This window comes from Sturnira hondurensis, unplaced genomic scaffold (assembly GCF_014824575.4).
Source record: "Sturnira hondurensis isolate 20B ecotype Veracruz unplaced genomic scaffold, ASM1482457v3 Scaffold0021354, whole genome shotgun sequence".
In the NCBI taxonomy this organism is placed as follows: domain Eukaryota; kingdom Metazoa; phylum Chordata; class Mammalia; order Chiroptera; family Phyllostomidae; genus Sturnira; species Sturnira hondurensis.
In genome coordinates, this window is record NW_028093985.1 from 31890256 (window position 1) to 31915721 (window position 25466).

The 25466-nt window shown below is 37.0% G+C and overlaps 1 protein-coding gene across 1 annotated transcript in view; it reads left to right on the forward strand.

Moving 5' to 3' along the window:
- Positions 1-25466, forward strand: part of CAMK4 (calcium/calmodulin dependent protein kinase IV) — a 193283-nt gene that overhangs the window by 78123 nt on the left and 89694 nt on the right. Inside the window, exon 2 of the mRNA XM_037032274.1 lies at positions 9800-9878. Coding sequence (XP_036888169.1) covers positions 9800-9878 — 79 coding nt within the window. The remainder of the gene's footprint in view (positions 1-9799; positions 9879-25466) is intronic.

The window sequence follows — 25466 nt, forward strand, 5'->3', positions numbered from 1 at the left end:
ATTACATTAAGGGAGGCAACTGAGCATGCCCAGGAACTGAGAGGTGGTGTAAATGAGTTAAACTGGGAGGGGCACCACAGGCCCACTCTAAAAGATGGTTACTACTCAGGTTGTAGTCCAACTGCTGCTGGACACAAATGAAAAACGAGTGTTGCCAGATTCAAGAGAAGCTGGAAAGCTTAATTTATTTTTGAAATATTTAAGTGTTGACAAGACATTCAACATTTTAATAACCCTGTCAAGCCAAACAAAACATCTTTGCGCTCAACAAGCTACAAGCCTTGCCTCTCTGCTAAGCCTCTTGTTAAAGGAGTGATCATACTGATGTCTATTCCTCTCAGTTTTGTTATATTAAATGCTAAATGTCACTGAATGCCAGTGACGAGACGAAGTCACACCTGGAAGAGATGAAATCTCTTCCTCCTCTGTATCAGCCATCTGGTGCAGCTCTCAGCCACAGGAATCCTTTAGAAGCAGCCATAGGGGTAGTCTCAAGGCCTGTGATCTCAAATGGGTCCATTATTTTGTTCTAAAATATGTTTGTTTGATCATCTTTTCAACAGGAAAAATTCTTGGGCACAGTGTTTTGACATAATAAAATTATATCTCTCTTCAGGAAACAATAGCAAAAGCTGTTGATGTTTTTCAACATCAACAAAGGGGAATTTAACTCAGCTCATTTACTAATTTCCTGCAATGACAAGCTTTGCCAACATTTGTAATGTACTATTGATAAATGCATAAAGAATAAACATACTGTTTTTCTCTTTTGCACATTAATGTCTGGTTCATACACAATAAGGTGAATAAACAAACTAATAAAGTTTGAATACACAAACTTAATAAAAATTAAGTTTGTAAGGGAGGAGTTCTGCTCTGGCAGAATGATGGAGTAGCATGTACCATGCTTGACATTCTTCCATAAATGACTTGGACATACTGCATTAGACAGTTGTCTTTAGTCACTGAACAGTGGGCAGTATAGGCTGTGATCCCTGAGGGAAGGGAAAGACAAGATGAGTACCACATTAACTAGGACAAGTATGGGATTTTAGGAGGCTAAGCAGGAGCCTCTGAGTAGGGCCACAAGCTAACCAATATCTTCACTCTAATAGTGAAGATAGACAAGAACTGTGAGAAGACACTGGATCTCTGGCCAAGGGCAAAGAGACTTTACTGAGCATCTCAGATATTTGGTTGAGACCTCAGAGAGGTCACACCTTAGGAGTAAAGTCCGACCCTAGAGAAGGACCATAACACAGGGCCAAGAAAAAAGCCCAAATAGAGCTGCTGTTACAACCAAACTGGACAGGATTAAAAAGATTTACCAAGTTAAACTGCCTACCACTAAAAGTCAACTCTCTTTGAAAGATGGTAACATAATCCAGACTCCCTAGTGTGTATCATCTAAAAGTGTTGATCATACAATAAAAAAAAGGACTAGCCAGACATTCAAAGGAGCAGGATAAACGTGGAGATAGCCCAGATGTTGAAATCAGCAGATGAAGAGTGTGCAACAAATACGGTAAATTCATTCAAGAACATGAAGCAAAATATGGGCATAATGAGTGAACATATGGGGTATCTCAGCACAGAAATAGGAACTAAAAAAAGAGCCTAATGGAAATTTTAGAATTGAAAAGTATATTACATGAAATTAAAAATTCATAAGCTTAAGACTGGATTACAGGCTGAAGAAGAAAATGTCAGTGAACTTTAAAGCAAATCAATAGGAATCATCTAATATGAAGATTGGAAAAAAATAACTGATAAAAAGGAATAAACCCTCAAAAACTTGTGGGAAAATACCAGGAAGGCTATATGTGTCCCAGAGATAAAGGCGACAAAGAATTAGACGAAAAAAAAGTTTTACAGAATAATAAGCAAATGTTTTCCAAATTTGGTAAAGGATGTTGCAGATCAAAGTAGTTCATTGAGCAACAATCATAATAAATGAAAAGAAAACAAAATATAGGTACATAGTCAAGAGGCAAGAGTAGAAGATAAAGAAAACATCTTTAAAGCAGCCAGAGAAGATACGATCTATCCAGAGTACAATGATATGAATGATGGCTGATATCTCATCAGAAAGAAAATAGAGGACAGAAGACAGTGGAAAATACCTTTAAATATGGGGGAAAAATTACCAGCCGGAATTCTATATCTAGTGAAAATATGTCTCAAAAATGAGAGTAAAATGAAGACATTTCAAAATAAAAGAGACAACCCCAGGAAGGGGAACGTGGTATTGAAAGAGGGTGCTTGCCCTCACCCCCTGCAGAATTCAGCAAGTACATGAGCCAGAGGAGGGGAGGGGAGTTACGGGCAGAGTCTTCTCCACTCAGGGCTTAGTAAAGCCCAGGGCTTGAGCACTGCCCAAAATCTGGGGTTCAATATCATTCCTCAACATGATATGCTTTTGTGATTTATTTTAAAACTGTAATATTTAACTCACTTGGAGAGCCTCTAGGTCTAATAACTTTTTAAATTCTAAGAGTTAGCTGTTCTTCAAGTTGTAGATTGAAAATACCAAATCAGTAATTAAGCCAGTTAAGCAGTTTTTCCTCCTGTTCTTTGTTGATTTAAGGCTCCAATTTCTTTTGTCCTTGGTGACAAAAAACATTTTGAAATACTCAAGTATCGAAGAGCATGGAGGAGTTGCAGGCGGACAGAGATGGAGAATGAAACAACGAAAACCTGTCACAGGAATGGGGCCAAACGTGTGCTGACATTAAACACTCACAGACTTTGACTTTTTCGGGCACCTGTTCCTGGATATGACTTCATTCTCACTCCCAAGAAGAATCAATTTTGAGGTTATAACCATTCTTCTTTAATAATTTATCTAATTTTTTAAAAATCAATGAAAAGAATAGGCTTGCTTGTTAAATAATAGCAAGTCAACCACGTAGAAGCTATACATTGATAAGTAGAATTGCACACATTATATTTTTAACAGATGATTGATAGTTCTTAGAAATCACAGCTTTGCTTTTAGACCTTTTCATAATGAGCATTAGGAGGCTCTTTCCTGCAAGCACCTACACACATTGAAAATTTAAAAAATTAAAAATCAAATGCAAAAACAAACAGAACAAGTAATAAATGCATTAAAATGTTTTAAAATGATTAAGTTTTGGTATAACTATATTCTTTAATGAAGAACCTTCTTTGTTAGCAAAAGAGAACGAGATTCTTTGGTTCCATCTCAAGATGCCCCCCATTTTAAAAAAGTGAAATTCTTCAATAACTTATACTGCCTGATACCCTTAGCAGTGACAGTTTTACACGGCTGTGAGGCATGTCACTACAGAGACACAGAGGAGCAAAGACTTCCAGACTTCTATCTTTTAAGAGATTATTTTAAAATAATTTTATTGTTAACTGGGGTGACATTAATAGGATCACATAGGTTGCAAGTGTGCATTTCTGTACATTGCATTGAGTGCCCACCACCTGAAGTCAAACCACATTCCGTCACCTTATATTAGGGCCCCCTCCATATCCCACCTGACCCCCACCTTCCCTCTGGCAACCACAACACTGTTGTCTGTGTCCATGAGTTTCAGTTTTGTATCTCACATATCAGTGAAATCATATGGTTCCTAGCTTTTTCTGACTGACTTATTTTACTCAGCGTAAAAGTCCATTCATCTTGTCACAAATGGAAGTATTTTGCCTTTTCTTACAGCTGAGTAAAGTATTCTGTATCTGAAGTTCTCTTGCATTTCTGAAGAGCAGGTTGTGGGTTAAATAGCAAGGGAATCCAAGCCCTATTGCTTCAATCCAGACAATCACAAATGTCCCACTAGGTTTCCCACCCCCCTAGAAAATCAGTCTCTAATTGATATTCTCCATTAATGAGAGAATGCCCATGATACTAAGTTGTCTTAGCATTGTGCAATCGCATCCTAATTCCCTAAGACGCTGATCTGAATTCAGACTTCTGACTTCTTGCTTCAATTTGAAATTAGAATTGGACTCCACCTGGCACTGTGAATGCATTCAGATATCTGTCTCTCAGCTGGTGGGTAGACAGATCAATATGCTTGAATTTCTTTTGGAGGAAGAAAATAAAGGAGAACAAGAAAGGAGAACAAAGGGGAGAATAATGGACTGAGAGAATTAAAAAAGAAAGAAAAGAATAAAACCTGAGTTATGAGAGATGAAAAAAATTTGATAGTTCCTTAAATTTTGGGTGTGGGGAACATGTAAAGATAAATTGTGGGACAAAATGCCCCATTCCTCCTTTTTTTTTTTTCACTAAGTAGCCCTAAACGAGTAGCAGAGGACTCTAAACCTGAAATGACTCTAAGTAGATATACATGGAGCTTTTTCCACTCATCCATAAGTTTGGCTGGGTACCAGTCTGGCTGGGTACCAACATCAAGTGCTTCTTAACAGCTTAACAGGGGCTATAATGTGTGTGCATATAATACACATATAAAATAGCATATACGTCATGTTACAGTTATCATGTACACATGACTTCCCAAACACATTACAGCTTTTACTGCTTCTTCTGCTGATGTGAAACATGGTAGTCTACACTTACAGCTTTTTGCTTTTAACCTTTTTTGTTATAACCAACCATATTAGACAAGGCTAGAACTAAGAAATCATTTTTCCAAGATTTCTGTTGCAGAAAACCAATGCAAAGGTGGAATTGCAGCTCTGACTCCCAAGCAGTATTGATTTTCATTCTTATCAAATAATAGGAGAAAAAAATCTAATTTCTACATTCCTTGGACTTTTTGTTAAATAATATGTTATAAATGAATAGACACGAGTATTGAAGCTATTTTTCTAGTTGAATAACTATGAATATAATATCCATTAATCTATAATCTCCTTTCTTTGGATCTCCTTTCTTTGGATCTCCTTTCTTTGGATTTCATGTTGATTCTCTCTTTATATAATCTATTTTTGAAATAAGAATACAACACTATAACAGCATCCTCTTTCTATATTAAAAATTGTTAATGTGCAAAATAATTTTTATTTTTATATAAACATAGTAAGATATGATTTTTTCTTAAATTATGTTAACAAATTATTACAACCAATTTTAGCAAAGAATATAAATTATATTTTTGAAAAATTATTAAAATACTATATATATATTTACTTGGGTTGTTCTACTCTTTTAACTAATCTTTTTATTCTTTAAAAAGTTATTTCTAAAATTTTACCTATGTGAGGTGATAGATATGTTAACTAACATTATTATTATTTTGGTAACATTTTGTGATTACACACATGAAATCATTACATTGTGCAACTTAAAGTTACAGGATGTTATACATTAATTATATCTCAAAGCTGGAAAAAATCAAAAGGTCTATTAATATTAGTAAGTCCATTACTTAGCAAAATGAAATTAGATTTTTTATATAGATTCTTCATATCCATTTCAAAAAGTTAATTTTAACATACTTGTGTCCTGAGATGATCAGTGAAGAGTGTACTTTGTTAAAAAAAGCTTTAAAGTTTTGCTAAGATAATAATTTATACATTGAAATTATTAATAAGTTAATGTGATGAGAAAATGATAAAGGACTGATGCTATTTAATATATTTTTCTTTACATGAATCATTGAATATAATAATTTTTCAATTGATATAGAATTAAATTAGATATTTAGTGTTTCTTGATGTTCCAAAGCATTTCTCTTTTTTCTTTTTAAAAAGTTTCATCAGTTTCCATAAAATAAAAATAGAATGAATTGGATGTTATAGGCTGTATTTGCTAATATAGTTTTTCATCTTGCCTTTGGTTTTCTTGAGCAATATAGTTTTTTGAGCAATATGGTTTTCTTGGAAAGGTTTTTTTTACTGTATTTTTATTAAGTTATAGTATAAATACAGTAAATTTTATCTATTTTGTTGTATAGTTCTACTTATTTTGACAATGTTTAAATATGTGTAAATACATCCACAATCAAGATATAGAAAAATTGCATCATCCTAAAAAATTTTCCCACACTCACTTGTAGTCAAACCTCTCACTATCTCTGAGCCCCCCCCCCAATTACAACTGATCTATTTTCTCTGCCTATACTTTTGTCCTTGCAAGAATACTATGTAAATGAGTCACACAGTTTGTAGCCTTTTGAACCTAGTTTCTTTCACTTAGGATATTAGGTTAGATCAGAGAATCACCCAGGTTGTTATGTGTACCCTAGTTCATTTCTTTTTGTTTCTGGGTAGTCTTTCACTATATAGATGTGCCACAGGTTATCAGTTCATTTCTCATTTGAGGGATATTGGTGTTATTTGAAGTTTTTGATGATTACTGATAAGTGGTATGATGATTCGTGTTCAAGTTGTGAGTGAACATAGCTTTCATCTTGGTAAATACGTGGAAGTAAGATGGATCAATCATATAATATCCTTAATTTTATAAAGAACTACCGAGCTATTTTCCAAAGCAGCTCTATCATTTTGCATTCCCATCAGCCATGCATGAGAGTTCCATTGCTTCCCATCCTTGCCAGCTCATATATTCTCTCTCTGTCTCTGTCTCTCTTTTAAATAAGGTGTCAAATAAGTGTGTAGTTGCAGCTCACTGTGTTTTTTTTCTCTTTTTTTAATTGTATTTTTTCTATTTTCTATTACCATTTGTACCCTTTATGCCTCCCCTGCAATCACCACGCTGTTGTCCATGTCCATGAATCCTTTTTCCTTTTTGCTCAATTGCCCCCCTTAGCTATCATGCTCCTCTCCATCTATGGGTCTGTCTCTATTTTGCTTGTTAGTTCAGTTTGTTCATTAGATTCCACATATGAGTGAAAGCATATGGTATTTGTCTTTCTCTGACTGGCTTATTTCATGTAGCATAATATTCTCCAGGTCCATCCATACTGTCACAGAGGGTAAAATGTCTTGTTTTGTTTTGTTTTTTTTATAACCAAGTAGTATTCCATTATATAAATGTCTCAAGTTGTTTTATCTACTCATCTACCGATGGACACTTGGGCAGCTTCCATACCTTGGTGATTGTAAATAATGCTGCAATGAACATAGGGGTGCTTACGTTCTTTCAAATTAGCATTTTGGGTTCTTTCAGATATATTCCCAGAAGTGGGATTGCTGGGTCAAAAGGCAGATCCATTTTTAAATTTTTAAGGCTTTAATTTTCACTTCCCTCATAATTAATGATAAGGAGCATCTTTATGCTTATTTTCCATTCATATATTTTCTTTGGTGAAGTATATGTTTAAATCTTTTGCCCATTTTATAAATGCATTGTTTGTTTCCTTATTATTGGCCTCCCAGGTTTTTAAATAATTCCAAATACAAGTATTTTATGAGATATGTGATTTGCATATATTTTCTCCTTGTCTGTGACTTTCAAAGAATAAATATTATTAATTTAAATAAAATTCAATTTATTTGTTCTTTCATTCACTGTGCTTTTGGGTTTGTATATGAGAAATCATTGCCAAAATGCTTTGGAGTTCTAGGTTTTTCATTTATATTTATGATCCATTTTAAGCAATTTTTGCATAGCATGAGGTTATATAAAGATTTTAGTGGGTATTTTTTTTGCATATGGGTATATATCTAGTTGTTCTGGCATTATTCACAGTTGGAAGGACCATCCTTTCTCCACTGAGTTGCCTTTTTACCTTTGTCAGACACCGATTGGCCATATATGTGAAAGATGACTCCTGGATTCTTTTTTCTGTTCCATTTGTTTCCATATTTGTTTTTTCTCTCATAGCATTCTCTTGATTTCTGTAGCTTTATAGTAAATCTGGGAATCAAGTATGTGATTCCTATAACTTTAAAGAGAATATGTATTCTGCTGTTTTTATGTGACATTTTCTCAAGTTGTGAATTAGGTTATTTTAGTAGAAAGTGCTGGTCGTGTGTTCTATATTCTTAGTGCAAATGTTTCCACTTTTTAGGAAGTCAGTTGTTAATAGGGTGTCTTGAAGTCTCCAATTATATTTGTGGATTTGTCCATTTCTCCTTTTACTTCTATCAGTTTTTGCTTCATGTATATTGAAGTGCTATTGGTAGATGCATACACAGTTATACTTGTTCTGTCATTTCGGGAAATGGACCCTTTCATAAGTAATGTCTCACTTAATCCTTGTTCTGAAGTCTAGGTTACCTAACATTAATATAGCTATTTCTACTTTTGATCAGGGTTTGCATAGTATCTCTTTCCTACGATTTTATTTTTAACCTATTTATGCCTTTATATTTAAAATGTGTTTCAGTATATAGTTTGTTCTTGATTTTTGAATCCAGTCTAACTATCTATTTTTAATTGATGTGTTTATAGAATTTACATTTAATATATTTATTAATATGATTGGATTGAAACCCACCATATATTGTTAGCTGTTTTATTTTTAATTTGTTTTATCTACTTTGCATATCATTTTTGATTTTCTATTTTAGCTCTTTGCTGATTTATTATTAATTTTTATAAGATAATTTTACTTATTTCTTTAGGTTAAAGGATATACATCTTTGATCAATCAACTTACTTTTGAATAATATAATTATTCTTACCACATAGTATAAGGCATTAATAGTGTTTTCCCTATTTTCCCCATTCTTCATGCTGTGGTCGTCATATATTTTACTATTACATATTCTATACACATAATGCATTGTTAATATTTTGGTTTTAGGTAGTTGTCTTTTAGAGCAATTAACAAAGATGAATTATGTATTTACCTCCATTTACTCCATTTCTAGAATATTTATGTATGTTATATCTTACCAAAGTTTTTAAAAATATGTTGAAATGTTAAAATCCACTAGCATTTACAACATCAGTTACTGGCTGTGTTAAAGATGTGTTGTGTGTAGGCTATCTGGGAATATTTTGACTTACATTATTCTTTTGTGCTTAAAATATCAAAAATACGGGACTGAATATATCATAAGAAGTCCTTTGGCTTAATCTTCTAAGTCTCAGATTTACTTTGACTGATCTTCTTTTAAGATGTACCTGAAGTTGAGACTTAGGCCTGTTGGTCTGTGAGTCTATTTTTGTCTGTCTTCTTCTCGTGCCCCCATGTGTGGAGAGGACACATCAGGACCACAGTGACCTGCTTCTCAATATTCTCCTTTTGGTAACTTTGCACATACATGAAACTAAGTATTGAGTCCCTTTTTACCATTCTCCTTTACAGGTAAAAACCATTCTGTACATCTTCAAGCTTTTTTATAGAGAGATCTACTTTTTTCCTATGTATCTTTAACCATTTTTATAATACTTTCTCCTGAACATTTTACATAATTCTTTTTGTTAGGGCATGTGAAGTAAGTGGTAGAAGTATGCACCAAGATGAAGGGGTCAGAATCTCTATGGAACTAACACTTTCTTTGGGAGAAAGCCAGGGCACTAAATGGCGTAAATTCTCAAGGGTCCCCAGCTCCCTTGCCGAGTAGTGGAGACTGTCTTGACCCATATAGCTGAGTGCTAAACTCAAACCCTCTCACTGAAGCCACTGTGCTATGTTTCACCCGAGACACATCCTTTTAAGAAAGCTCAGGGACCCTGCTGTTGGGTGGATGGGCTCCACAAGCTATGCTCACCATAGGGCCTGGCTTATCCCAGAGCCACTGAATGCAGCAGCCATTAAGTATGCTGTCTCTCGTGTAGGGATGGAGGAAAGGAAGACAGCAGACTGAGAAACCTGGAGTTTTTCTGAGCAAACTGTATTCACTTGTCAGTTATTTGGGTAACTGAAAGACATGCTTATTTTTAATTTCTCCCTTTTATTTCATGTCCAGAGCATAACCTTTTCTTTTTGTCTTTTTCCCCCTCAAGGGGTGCTACATCCATTGTGTACAGATGCAAACAGAAGGGGACTCAGAAGCCTTATGCTCTCAAAGTGTTAAAGAAAACAGTAAGTTTTTTCATTATATATAATAGCATCTCTAAGGGATCTGTTACCTGGAGAGACCAGAAGCTTTGATTCAAAGGACAAAGGGGCCAGAGAGCCACTAAGTGCAATGAAGTCGTTTGAATCTCGATTATGAGAGTGGTTCCGGATGGGCTGTTTGTTGTCTGGTAGAAACCGCTTGACTCTGAAAGTAACCCCATCTTGGACTGGATGTGATTGCAGGTGGAAGTGTGGAGAGGAAAAACATTTAGAGCTGCCAGAAGAACCCTGCTTTGTATATTAGCATGATTTTAGATATACATATATGCCTAGATTTTCAAATGTTGGTTTTGCTTCCGTAAAGTACAGCTGGACAAAGACTAATGTTTCTGGGACTGAACTGGCTCATCTAAGAAGCTTGTATTTGAACAATAAGAGAAACTTTTGTTTGGGGGTGGCTTCTTTTTGCTCTACACTTGTAGGAGAGCTGAAGAGGCAAAAGTTACTTAGGCTCATCTCCAATGAGTGAGAACTGCGTCAGGTGAAAGTGCAAAATACACATGCGTGCAGGATGTAATACTTCCTGTGCCCCACAGCGCATTAGTCATTATAATACCCTACCTGCATTTGCTGTCCTCAGGTGCTTTCTCCTTGTAAAACCACAGAAAGACAACACATTATTTTACTGCACATTCTTCCTTTCTTAAATTGTATGTGAACAAATATGTGAAATATACGCACCTCTGGACACCAAGTTATAAAGTACGCTGAGAAGGATCATGAATTTTGAAGTCTAATAATACCTGCGTTAGGCCAATTGCCTTTTTTCTCTTCTAAAGACAACTTAATATCACCACCTGTCCATGCGTTGTCTGGCACGGAACTTTTACAGCCTCCTTTCATGAAGAAGAGAATATCGGCTCAGGGTATTCAATTAAGTAGAAGTAGAATGGTGTTGAGAAACAATGTCAGAATTTAAAGCCATAGCAAACTAACAATGACAGTTTTAATGAAGTCAATGTTAGAATTTAAAGCCATAGCAAACTAACAATGACAGTTTAAATGAAGTATGTAATAATTTAAGTGGCAATTGCTACTAATCAACTCTATAGTCTGGATTTCCTGCTTAGTGTAGGCAATTATTTAAGTTGAGAATGTAGAGTAATCTTTTGATTGGTAAGGTTTGGAATTTTCTCTTAGAGCAACTTCCTATACTCATAAAGTTTATTTGAACCAAGTATGATTTAAAATTTTCTGTTAAATCCAAGGTTCAGCACAAAGATGTCCCTTTTTATTACAAAATCATAGGCATGTAATTCTGTAACATAACAATATCATACTCAAGTATACCATATGAACTTTCAGATGAATTAATGTTCAAATTAAAACTATGAATTATTACACCCATATTATTACCCTACCAACCACACTCAAGCAGGAGTTACTTCTACCGGACCCTGCATCTACTTCTGATGGAGCTAAATGGGCATGCCTTAGCCAGTTTTAGGCTTGTCTCCTAGAAATTGGTTGTATCCTTTCCTGCTGGTTAAAAAATTGTCAGTAAAATTTGTGAGTGGTTATTTTTCTTTTCATATTTGAGGAAAATTTAAAGAGAAGTAGATACATGAACATATAGAAAAATAAACATTTCAAATTGACTTTTGAATGCTCAGAGTCCTGAAAGACAAAGGACTGCCTTAGCAAGTACTGATTAAAGGCAAAAATCTTTGGGCCAATTGGAGTAAGAGATAGGTCAAGACATTTGGTGGGTTCATGGCTCACATTCATTGGAAAATAAAGCTCTGGTTCACCCTCACTGTATTCTCTTCTCCACCTCTGTTGTGGAAACATCTTCCTGAGAAGTCAGGCAGGAAGAAAACATGGATGGGAACCAAGAGTCAGATGGAGCAGCAGAGCAGTGCTGTAAGGCAGATGTTGTCAAACGCAGTTACTACTGTGCCAGATGGAACGAGAGAAAATCCCCTGGAGAAACCTCAGCTTTGAACATGAATTACATAGAATCCTCAGCATTATCTCCTGGAATAAACCATGCAAAGAGATGTATAAATGGGAGAAGTAGCAGGCAAAACCTCAAAGAGCAATTGCCCCCAGTGTTTAATTCCAAGTAGGTCAGGGAGACAGAAACTTCCTTATCTAAGCAGAGTGAATGAAGCTGCAGAATCTATTTACAGAAGGAAACTGATGCTGGGAAAACAATCTTCCCAGCAAATTCAGCCTAGAATCTGCTCTTGTGGAGAAAAAGGCATTTCAGAAAATTTGAATTATGTGTGTACAGTGATCCCTCACCTATCACAGGAGACGTTCCAGAGACCCTTGAGACAGGTGAAAATCCATGAAGCAGCGGTGTTATATTTATTTTATTATTTATTTATTTTTAAGGCTTTATAAACCCTTCCTACACTCATATAAACACTTCATATGCTCTTAAACACTTTCGACACTTTTAAACCTACATAACTTTAACAACATATAAAATTGTGTATGGGTACTCACTGGTGAAGTATACAGTCATCCCTCGCTATATCGTGGTTCACTCATTGTGGGTTTTTACCCACGATACAGTGAAGCCGCAATGAGTGGACCACGATATAGCGAGGGACACCTGTAATCTGTTATATGGAGCCACATAAAGTTGCCTTTAGTAAGTCATTTTTCCTACAAAATGGCAATTTTTGTGGCTCACTATAATAGATGCATATTGTTCAATTTGAAAACTTTGGAATCACTATAATATTCCACAGGATCGTGTTAGGTCCTCATTTTATGACTTAACCTAAACCTAAGAGGCCTGAAAGGTGACTTATTTAACATCTATGTATCTATGTATCTATCTATCTATCTCTTATCTATGAGAGTTTCCTGGAGCTGCCGTAAGAAACTACCACAAACTGGCTTAAAACAACAGAACTTTATACTCGTATAGTTCCAAACGCTAGAAGTCTGAAATCAAGGTGTCAGCGCAGGTGATTTCTTGCAAGGGCTCTAAGAGAGAATCTGTTTCATGCTGCTCTCCTTGCTCCTGGTGACAGCCAGCAACTGCTTGCTGTTCCTTGTTGTGGATACATCACTTCATTTGCTGCCTCTCTTGTCCCATGGCCATCTTCTCCCTGCATGTCTGCATGTCACCTTTTCTCTGCGCATGTCTGTGTCCAAACTTCCTTCTTCTTATAAGGACACCAGTCTTACTAGATGAAAGGCCTACACCAACTCCAGGATGACCTCATCTTAAATTGACTACCTACATCTACAACAGCTCAATTTCAAAATAAGGTCACATTCTAAAGTCTTGGGAATTAGGACTTCAACAAATCTTTTCTGGGGGGACAAAATTCCACCCATAGTACTATCTATAACAATTCCAATAAAGGTTTCCTATCTCTTTGACATTTAATTATTTGATAAAAATAATCCTCTTCCCCAGGATTTATTTAAATACTTTTTCAGGACCATTACCCAAATTTTATTTCATGATAGCATTAACTACTCTTCTCATAGTTTAATAGTTTAGGAAGGATGCCATTTACATGGACATTAAGAGACTTATTGCCCCATCAACCACCCTGATCATCATTGAGAATCCATTAGGAATTCCTCTGTCTGAGTGATAGACACTCTAACTTGTCCATACGGAGGCAGACTAAAGCACCAGCACTCGGGGTGAAATCCATAGTCCATTGTTGGGCAGATACAAAACAGAGTTAATACTAATAATGAACATGACTTGTCATGTTCAGACAGTTAGGTATTTTAGCTAATAAAATATCCCTGTGGGAAGTTAACATCTAATTATAATACAAATATTTTTACTACCATATATTTTATAAATGGACACAATACCACATACTTTATTTTTCTTAAGATTTTGTTTATTTATTTTTAGAGGTGGGAGGAGGAAGGGAGACAGAGAGAGAGAAACATTGCTGTGAGGAAACACTGATGGGCTGCCACTCGTATGCACCCTGACCTGGGACTGAGCCTGCAACCCAGGCAAGTGCCCTGACCAGGAATTCAACTGGTGACCTTTTGTTTTGTGGAAGAATATCCAACCAACTGAGCCATACTGGTCAGGATGATACTATATTCTTCAAAGAGAAAACCATAATCCAGGAATTAGAATACATTAAAAACACATAAATCAAAAGAGAGAGAGAGTGGGGGAAATGTGTGTGTGTGTGTGTGTGTGTGTGTGTGCGTGCGTGCAACAAAGAAAGAGACAGGGACAGAGGCAGAAAGAGCATATGGAGGGAGAGAAAGAGAGAGAATGAAAATGGGACAAAACCAACAACTAATTGAATTTAGGACCATACACTGGTGTCCGTGATGGTATTTTAACATGTTAGTATATATGAAAATTCTCATTAACAGAAAGTGTGGGGAAAGATATAATTTCAGCATAGAGATTTTGTTCATTATAACTTAACATTATTTTTGGCCATTTAGAAAGAATTGCAAGATCTTACAGCTTCTAAATGTTATAAGTATTGGTGATTCTCTAATAAAGGTATATTTTCATGCCAGAAAATTGAAAATGACAGTTGAACCAACTTTTTACTGCACTGAAAAAAACCTGGATGTGTCCAGAAACAATGTTGATTTGTCTCACTGAATCGTTAATGAGGATAAAGCTTTGAGGGTAATAAGAGTAAACAATAGGGAAATTAAATTGAAGCATTATTTTAATTTGTATTTATAACTTCTTTCCACTTTGTATTAATGACTCTTTTTAAATACTTTTTTATTATTTATTCTATCACAGTTGTCCTCATATTTTTCCCTCTTGCCCCCTCCATAGCTCTCCAGGCCTCTCGCCCACAGTCATTCCCCTCTCCGTTGTCCGTGTCCAGGAGTCTAATCTCTTCCCCTTCCACCACTTCCTCCTTCCTCCTCGCCCCCCACAGCTGTCAGCCTGTTTCACGTATTAGTGATTCTTATACCAAAGAAGTCAAATCACGAGGAGTTGCCTCCACATACTCTCCTCTTGGGAAAAGGTGGCCTATTTTATAGTTTTTTCTTTTGAAACAGTCAGACAGGCAGTGCCATTTACCCCTAAATACCTTATTACTTTGCACATAAGAACTCATTGGCTCGTGGGCATAGTGGAACTTTTACTATGAACTTTGAAAAACAGAAAAATCAAGTGTGAAGGAAAGAAGGCTATTTTTTTTCTTTAGCATGAGCCCTTTGTCATCTTCATTTGATGTGAAGTTTAGAAGAACTTGAAACAAAGTGGAAGGATTTACTAAGCTTCTTCTTCCAGTTAATGACTTTGGCCCATTAAAGTGTTCTGACAGACACAGCTAATAGGACAACCAGTGATTTACAAGATGAAACCTTCTTACTGATGTTAAATGACTTTGAATATGCTGATCTTAAAACTACACAAAAGGAAAGAAAAAGTGTCAAGATTTGAGCAGATTAAACAGATGGAACCTTCAGCCTGGACTGAATTTCGCTGAGTACAATGGAATCGCAACTTTTGAAGACTGACACGGTGATAATGGATTCACTATTTCAGGAACAATTTATGTACTTTACCTTCCTTAGGAGTTCATACCTTAGGATGTATTTAAATAATGACCCTTTGGTTCTATGAATAAGGCTCTTTCTGAAGAACTGATTGAGATGTAAGAAACTTGCCCTCACCAGTTACTTATGTTCCTGGAATTTTGGAGACAAATATTTGAATTCTAAAATTCAGATGAAATTTCTGGCCATGCGGCTCAACTCTTGGAAAAGGTTGCATGCACCTTACTGCAAAATCCCTGCCCTTTCATGAAATACTGGCCATTGAGTCTTAGAATTAATCTCAGTGTGCAAATCCAGCATGTGTTGGTAATCTGACACTCCTATGGATGGCTGTGCGGTTGTAGGGTGAGACCATGGGCCCTAGACCCAGACACATTGAGTTCAGGATCATTTCTACCACATATTATCTGTGTGACTTTATAATAAATTATGTAAATCTCTCAATCTCACTTTCTTCTTCTGTAAAGCGGGTTTCAGAACATCTAACTCATGGTGTTCTACCAAAGATAAAAATGAAGTAATTTATGTACACTATTTCTTATCACCCAGGAAGCAGGTAATAAATGATGAACATTATTCTTACTACTAATTATAATGGTCCATGCAGATATTTTATATTATAATAGTACTGGTTCATTCTGCATAATTCTAATGCTCTCATTAGCTAGATTTAAAATTGTACAGTTAGCAGCACCAGACATATTGTGCATTTCTCAATGAATAAAATTAATTACATTGTTTTTAGAGTGCTTTTATAATTTCTGCTAAAAATGGACATATATTTTACCATTGTATCAGTAAATTTAATCTGGCACTATAAATATTCTGATCATATGACCTTTTGCTTAAACAAATCTTGGATGCCAGGGATTCCTGGATTTGGCACATTTTCAGCCCTGTGGCTCTCTCTTTTGACGCTCCTTGCCAGAGCAGTGGGAGTAGATCACAGCATAGAAGCTGCTCCAGGTCTGAATTTTGTCATATTTTATACATTGTAATGTAAAGTTACCTGTACATTTCTGGAAATGTTTTTCTTGAATTACTTAATGAATAATCACCTAGGAAGTGCCCATGACTTTTATAAATTTTTTCATAGGTGCTGGTTTGGCCTTTTGTGCTCTTCTCAGTTAGGTGAAGAACCACACATTGCACCTTGCTAATCATTCTATGAGTTCGTTTTTAACTTCTGTTCATTTTCCTTTTATTCTTATGAGTTAACATTTGAGTATATATAACTATGAATCTGCAGGAGAATTTGAAAGGTTGCTCTAGATTAAATTACAGAATGTACACAGGCTTCCTCTCAAATTCTTGGTAGGTGAAACTCCAGGACATCTCTATTAGGGGAGATTTTCGGGTTCCTCCATTCTAAAATAGAAATAATATCATTTTTTACCATTGGGTAGACTGAGGATCACCTGATCTTTTCTCCTTCTGTCTAACCTGTGAGAATGTAGAAAACGAAACCCGGACCGTTCATTTTCCAGCTGCTGGGATCTACGGAAGAGAGGTGGCCGCGTCAGTTTGGGTTCAAGTTCTGCATCTATTGAGCACTGCTGTAGCCACTTTGAACCGTTCGTGAGTGTGCTCTAGACGTGTGGACAAGGTCACCTTCGGTCAGTGACTAAGAGGGGGATAATAAATCACTAGCTGAAATAGACTTTTTGGGCCCAATTGAGGTCTCAGAACACATTAAGGAAAGTAGTTTGCAGATAACAAGCTGCATCAAGTGAAGCGAGACCTCTCCAAGCATTCTGTCGGGTGGAACCTATTGATTTTCATAGGGACTATTAAACCAGGTTTCCTGGAATAGGAACAGGGATATTTCTATTCAGTTTGTGACAATTATGTGTCTACCAGAGAAGAAACGTAGTAGGGTAGAATATTAAAATCTATTCAGAGGGCCACTTGGAAGTCTGAACATTCTTGTGGAGAATTACTTGTAGTTTCATTTGTTTTCTTTTTTGTTAGAAATACTGCTAGAATCTGAGACAGTTCAGCTTGCTTATCCATCATGTCATTATATTCAACTCTTACAGGTATTTTGTTATGTTTTTTAAATAAATACCATAATTCAGAGGCAAGCTGCAGCAAGGAGTGGGGGAGGAAGAGAATGGGGGAGAGAGAACAAGTGAGCAGACAGGCATATGCTGTGTTTTGTTGCCCAAAACGAAGCACACTTTTGCAGTTATACCATCCACTGAAGTTATCACCTTTTTAAGTAGTAGATGGTTGAAGCTAAAATGATCCTTGTCTTTTATATGGAGTCTGTGGAGCAGAAAAGGGAGATTTATAACAGCCAAAAACCAGAGGAAATCTTAGGAGGATAGCTTACATCACTGTACTGTAGTAGAAGAAAAAGACTAGAATTTCTCAGAGAGCTGAGAATGACCTTGTAACTGAAGAAGAGCTGGGCAACAGGAAGGCTGAGAGCAGCCCCAGGCCAGGGGGTCGGAGCTGGGGATGGGTGGGTACCCAGTGAACCACAAGCGGAAGAGCTGAGAGAGCCAGAGGAACACAGCCTGGCTGCCTCCCAGCAAACTTAGGACTCATATCTTAGTGAGTCGGATGAAAGCTATAGTCTTAGTGTTAACAGGGAGAACTTTCCTAATCAGTGTTTATTTTTACATTTCTTTATGGTACAAAGTTGAATGGTGCATCTATCCCTCCAACGTAAGGAGAAGAGAGAAATGAGGCTTTAAAAAAATCAAGTCATAGAACTCCAAAGAGAAAAAGCAAATGACTATGTGCAGAAGATATTAATTAGAAGAGGTCCAAATAATTTTTAGTCTTGAATTAGCTTTCAACTCTTTTTTTAAGTAAGCACTTGAATTACCATATTCCACTTCAGTAGTTTTAACAGTAAAGGAGCATAATGCTAATAAGAATGGAACCTATATTTAATTATTAAACACTATGTGGTAGCCCCTGTCACATGTTAATGCAAAGTGCCTCATGGGAGTGCATTGCTTATAGGAATTTTACGGAAGAGACATGTCCAAAGTACACAATAGCACACAGAATTTGAACCCGGGGCTTTTGAGCCCCACATCTGAGCTCTTCCACTTAATACCAACTAGGTTCTGATAGAGAAAAAGACAAATAAGTAGTCGGGAGTGTTCGTGGCCCATATTTAGGACCGAAACTAGACGTTGCTTATCTCTGAACTGATAAAAGATGAAAAAGCCTTCGCTGACAGACACAGAGAATCTCAGCAGTTCTAAGTCACATTATGAAACAAGGATACATAACATTCCCTATGTGCAGAGAATACAAGCAACATATTTCTTTCCCAGTGCTGTTAAAACCTTGGCATACTGAGTCTCAGCATGTAATACCCACTAACAAGTGAAAGAAGAACAATGGGCAGTGTATCATATGCATGCCTTTCCTGTCCCAGTCTTTTCTGCTCTTTGCCCTAATGGTGGATGGATGCGCTGACGGCGCCAGTGCAGCTGTGTACGTCAAGTTCCAATTTCCCTTCTGCTGCAAGTGTCAGAATCACAGGATAAATTCACTTGAAGCTGGTCACACTTATCTCTACCCCAGAAGTCTGAAAAATATATCAAATGGACGGTTGTGTCTACAATGCTCCGCCTCCATGACATGTCAGGCTCTCACTGTGAGCAATTTTCCTTGAGATTTTGAGATCAGAACAGTCTGTAACTCTTTTTTCATCATGACATCAGGACATGTTTAGATGTTGTGATGGGTTTCAAGGTACAGCATACATAAAAAGCACTATAAGCAGTGAATGACTTCTTTTATTGATAAATCAAAGCAGATCCAAAATTGCTATCCTCATATTTTAAATTCTGATGGATTTTTTAAAAAGGGGAATGTGTGTATCAAAATTTACGTCTTACACTTACATCTGAAAATTCACTTAAAATATGATAATTAAAATTCCACCTAAGACGGGTACCACTGGATATCTGGGAGGAAAATATTTAAAATCTTTAGTTAGATATTTTCCTTTTTCAAGTTGGAGTCTCTTTTCCTTTAAAACAGTGCCGAGAGGATCAGAGGGGGAGCAATGCCCCGAGGTAGCACGGAACGTGTGCCTATCTACCTCGCTCCGAGTACTTGGAGCTTCTAAACTCTGAGTCCCTCAGCCCAGAAGAGACTTAAGTGCACGCTCATGGCAGTGCATTGAGAATGTGCACATTCCGATGAAGAAAAAGATGTTGAGAAGGACTGAGCTGACACTTTAGTTTCTGATTCCGAAAGGATCTGGAGTCTTCAGAAAAGTGGAGCTCCGGGGTTCACGCGTGTTAGGCTGCTTCCTCAGCAAGGCTGTCAAATCTGAACTTCCACATGGAGGAAGAACACTGCTGTGGAGTGCAATCAGCAGTGGAATTTTTTTCAAACCTTAAATTATTAAGATTTTTTTCCAATGCCAGCCCCACAACATAATTGTATTACTTTTGAAGTCATTGAAAAGAATTTCCCCTCTACAACCATTCTTGGGGGTTTTTTTTGTTTTTTTTTTTTGAGGAAGTTCTTAACATTCTTGAGCAATATTAACCAGGGTATTTGAAGGTCTTAATTATCTTGAAAAAAACAGGCAAGGAGCTAGAGCTTTTAAGAATGTCCCCGTTTTCCCTGTTCAAAGCTACCTTCAGTAAGAGATTCAATCCAAGTCATAACTGATGAGGCTTCAAATGCTAATGTTTCAGGAGTACTTTTTGTATTTGTTAATTTACAAATTACAAAGTCATAAGCTTCTTGAATGCCTAATTATTCAGTCTTATAACTAATAGATAACCACTTAGTTTTCATATCAAAGGGGCATCTCAGGGCCTCTGAGTTCATACAGTGTCCTGCCTCTCACTTCACATGGTTCAGAAATTGTGTAACTGAGTAATTGCCACCCAGCAAAAGAAATATGAGATTATTCTTTTGAATTGGTGTTTCATGATTCTTAGGACATATTCCCAGCAGTGGAATTACATTCAAAAGGCAGTTCTACTTTTAATTTTTTGAGCTCCATACTGTTTTCCACAGTGGCTGCCCAGTCTGCATTCCCACCAACAGAATCTATGCACCCCTATGTTCATAGCAGCATTATTTACAATAGCCAAGATCTGGAAACAGTTTAAGTGCCCATCAATAGATGAGTGGATAAAAAAGCTGTGGTACAGTTACACAATGGAATGTTATGCAGCAGTAAAATGAAGGAACTCTTATCTTTTGCAACAGCATGGATGACCTGGGTACTATTATGCTAAGTGAAATAAGCCAGTCACTGAAAAACAAATACCATATGACCTCACTTATATGTGGGATCTAATGAACAAAATAAACTAATGAATAAAATAAAATCAGAGGCATAGAAACATGGAACAGACTGACAGTTGTAAGAGGGACAGGGGAGGTGGGAACTGGTTGATAAAAATGAAGGAATTAGCCCTGGCTGGCATAGCTCAGTAGATTGAGCGTGGGCCTGCGAACCACACAATTGTGGTTTGATTCCCAGTCAGGGCACATGCCTGGGTTGCAGGCCAGTTCCCAGCAGGGGACACACGAGAGGCAATGATACATTGATATTTCTCTCCTTCCCTTCTCCTCTAAAGATAAATAAATAAAATTAAAAAATGAAGGAATTAGTCAAGGAACATATATGCATGGCCCATGGACATGGGCAACTGTGTGGGGACTGACTATGGGAGTGGGAGGTTAGATGGAGGGGGGCAAAGGGGGAAAATTAGGACAACTGTAACAGCATAAACAAAATATTTTTAAAAGAAAGATACATAAAATTAAAAATAAATTTCTTGTTTTAATTGCTTCTTGGTAATTTAGAAAAGATTTTGAAAAGTCCTGTCTTAACCGTCTAAAATTTACTGAAGGCACTAAAAAGAAATTGTGTCATTTGTCACATTTCCATTAGAACCTGAATATAGGACCTGGCTGATACCCAGGTCTGTAGCAACTCAGGTGTGACTGTGGTGGTCAACAGTGATTAATAAATGTAAGAAATAGTCTTAGAACCTCCCTGAAGTTTAACCAAAAGGGTACAGGTCTTATCCTAGTCTTCAGAAAAGGTGGAGGAAGGTTTTTAAATTTAAATGCCAACAGGTATCAATTCCCTATTTGATTACCACAAAGCAAGAGGGTTATTTTGGATAGAATTAAAAATTTTAATGACGTTATCTTCCACTTTTACAAAAAAGAAAAATAAAATCATGTCTCATGTTTATTAGACATTGTTTTTTACCACAACTGGAATTCTCTCATCAATCCCAATATTTCTAAATTTAGTTTCTTTTAATTGCAGTAGGTTTTTTGGGGAAAATTGCAAATAGAAGACCAGAATATGTTCACCTTACTTTTACAAATGATTTCAGGTCAGGCACTAACATTACTGAATGTCTACCATGTACTGCAAGATTTCACATACATTCTGATTTAATCCTGACAACAATAATCCTGTGGGGCAGAAATTATCCTCAGTTTACGTATGACGAAATTGAACTAATCCTCGGAAGAGATGAGTGACTTGATACAGGACTCTCAATAACAGAGCCAGGACTCAAATTGAATGTTTAAAAATAGCATGCAATAAAGGGTGTTTATTTCAGAATAATTTATGTTAGTAGCAAGTTGTAAAAAATCAGGACTGCCTGACCAGAGGATAGCCATTGACGATACCAGGCCACGAGGAAGCTGTTCTACACTCTGCCTGTGAACATCGGGTATCCTTAAAATTTTAGGGTATCATTAGTGAATGTTGGAAGAAAAGACATTCTATTTCAACACTTAAAAATAGGTAAATAAACATGCACAATTTAAAAAGCTGAAAGTAAATAAAACAAAATGCTACTGACCATTGTATTATAGTGGTGAATATGTTCCTCCCTCTTGTTTATTATACTTCACATTTTTAAAAAAAATATAGCTATGATATTTTTAAGTATTTATTTTCTTCAAAAGTATATTTTATAAACGTGCTTATTTTTTTCAAGCCCTGGCAATGTGAACTTGACAAGAAAATTTAGGAAGCTTATTTTATAGGCATTTTTTAATCACAAGATGCCATTTTTTTTGCAAGAATCACCTCGTTGGGAATGTGAAAGTAGGCACCCAGCAAGGCTTTTCTCTTAAACTGCCCCCCCCGTCATGGCACAGACAAATGAATTCACAATCGCAACCCTAGAATCATCTGCTCACTAAGGGTCTCACAGCGCCTTTGTTGGGAATGCATAGTATACTCCAGGTCCCACTGTTATCATTGTTTAATGTCCATCATTTCATCCCCACTTTATCTCTTCTGTGGTTGGGTTGGATATAAAACATGGATCATACAAGTTAAGGCAAGGTGTGCTCTTTGAAGAAGAAGAACAGGACTCCTTTTGGCCACTGTGAAAGCCCTTACTTAGCCTGTGGGCGGAGCAGACGTGTAATCAGTGCCTGCTGGAGTGCAGCTTTATCCATTACATTCCTTGGAACAGTCTTCATTTGTCTTAGGAGAATGCCCAATTCACAAGTGGTGCGGTAACCCTTTGGGTCTCACAGCTTGGAAATCACAAGCTACGAGCAGCGCAGTGTCTAGAAGACCTGGGTACTTGGCTCTGCCTGTGAGACAGGCATGCTCCATGCCCCTGACACAGGTCACGTGACAAAAAATGTCCTATAGATCTGAACGGAGAGAGGAAAACTGGCTAACTAAATTCTAATCTCTTCCAACCACAGCTGTTAAACCCGGGATTTCTTTTTTTTTCTTTGAACTACCAGCCTTTTGTATTCAAATACTAGCTCCAACTCTCATTCATTCATTCATTCATTCAACAAACTACTATATCCCAGATGCTGGTATATAATACTAGGGATACTGCTGTGTACAAAATGGACAAAACCCTATCTGTTGTAGAGTTTATGTTTTGGTGAAAGAATCAAATAACAGTCTAGTAATTAAATGGTAACATAGAAGTTTCTATGTGTAGGTAGCTACTTTTGATGCAGTGACCAGGGAAGGCCTCTAGTTACTCTCTGTGTGAAGTGAGGTCTAGTGGAAGAGAAGGTAGCAAGTGCAAAGGCCTTGGAGCCTCGTCTGGGAGTTGAATGGCCTGTCGGATCAAAAGGGTGAAGCCAAACTATCCCGAGTTTTATGGGCTATGGTAAGGAGTTTGTGTTTATTCTAAGTACAGTGGGATGACAACAATGGAGTTTAAGTTGGAGAGTGGCATGATCAGATTTACAGTTTAAAGACATCACTCTGGCTGCTGTATGCAGACAGAATGATTCTAAAGGGTAAGAATCAAAACAGGAAGATCAGTTAGGAAGGATTACGGTACTGTTGCAGCGCTTAAAGTAGCAGAGACAGCAGACCAGGTGATGACATAGAATAATCCACTTTATTTTAAGAAGGGAGTGAGCAAACAACATGTTAAATGCTGTTGACAGGATAAGATGCAATCAGAAAAGTAGCTAGTAGTTTAGCTCCAAGTGGCTCTTCCAAGGAGACCACTAACTAATGTAAGAGTCATTTTGGGTGAGTGCTTGGATGAGGCCAGACTGGATCTTCTGGACAAATATGTGGGCAGGGAAGGACATAGAGAAAATGCAGAGATAACTCTAGAGAGTTTTTCTGAGAAGAGAAGCAGAGATCTGCTTTAGAAACAGGAGGAGGGATGAGGGACTAAGGAAGGAGATCTTTTTAAATTTAAGAGGTTTTAAATCAGGGTGACCCCCATATATTCTCCGTCTCAGGGAGAGATAGAGATGAAAGAAATGGGATAAACAGGTGTGCAAAGATATAAAGTCCTTGCTACTATCTATAACACATTCTCCTACTTCTTTCTCTCCTTCTTTCTCTCCTTCTGTTAGGTCTAACCTGTTTCTAATGAGTCTGGTATCAGCCCAATCTTTTGCATAAACTTTGTTCAGCATGTCATCCCTTCCAGGAATATTTTAAACCTATTTCACTCATTATAAAATATAAGACTGTTCATTTTGATAGAATTTCTGGCATCTGCAAACAGGTAGGCTTATATATTAGAATTTAAGAATGATGGAGCAGAGGTAATCTTACTCAAAGCTGCCGTGTTTTGAATCTACCTGACTTACAGATGTTTCAGGTTCTGAAATATGTGTCTTTATTTCTGTGGAGCTTCCCAGAGCCATTCTTGTCTTTCTCGGACTCTATACCAACCTTTGGGCTCCTCCTCCATTGGAAATCTCTGCTTTTATGCTTTTTGCTCTCCCCATATCTTGACACCTGCAGGAAGTAAGAGGTAGTTATAAACAGAACTATCAAAAAATATTGTCACAATTTTCAAAACCAAGCTTATTTGATTGAAATGCTCTATTAGAGTGTGCCTTCCCATACTGATCAGAACAAGATTAGTGCTCTGCTGGTCGGTGTTAAATGTAAAACAAGTTGCTGGGTCCCTAAAACTTGCATCTCCTTCCTGCCCCACCCACCCCACCAATGTCTAATGCTCATCCCTGCCTCCTCCTTGGAAATGTTTCTGTGTAGCTGTGTTTTCCATTCTCCCCTTCACTGGGTCCAAACTCACACCGAAAGATCTGGGAGAAGAACATTCAAGACAAAAGTCTATCAAGTACAAAGTGAAATGGCCCAGAAATGGAAGTGATCTAGGCTTCTTCAAAAATCAATGAGATGATAAGCGAGCTGGAGTAAAATGGGACAAAGCGTAGATGAATTCTCTAGGACAGGGCCAATGTTATTAGCATCTTTCTAAATCTGCTTCTTCCAGCCTTCCCTATCTCAGTAAATGGCAATTTTATTTTACCCACTTCTTGGGCCGAAAAAATAACAGTCTGTCTTTACATTTCTGTTTCTCAAACACCCCATAGATAGTCCATCTTTAGATATGGTTGGCTCTTCCTTAAAAATATTCATCCATTTCTTCCTCCTTCATCATACCACCTTGTTCCAAACTTCCATCATCTCTCACCCAGGTAACTGCCGAATTGCCTTAACCGAGTCTACCCTGCTTTTACTCTTTCCATCATCCTCATCCCTGTGAGATTCAGAGTAACCTTCTATAACTTAGCTAGGGTCACGTCATTCCTCTCTCAAAACCTTCCAGTTACATC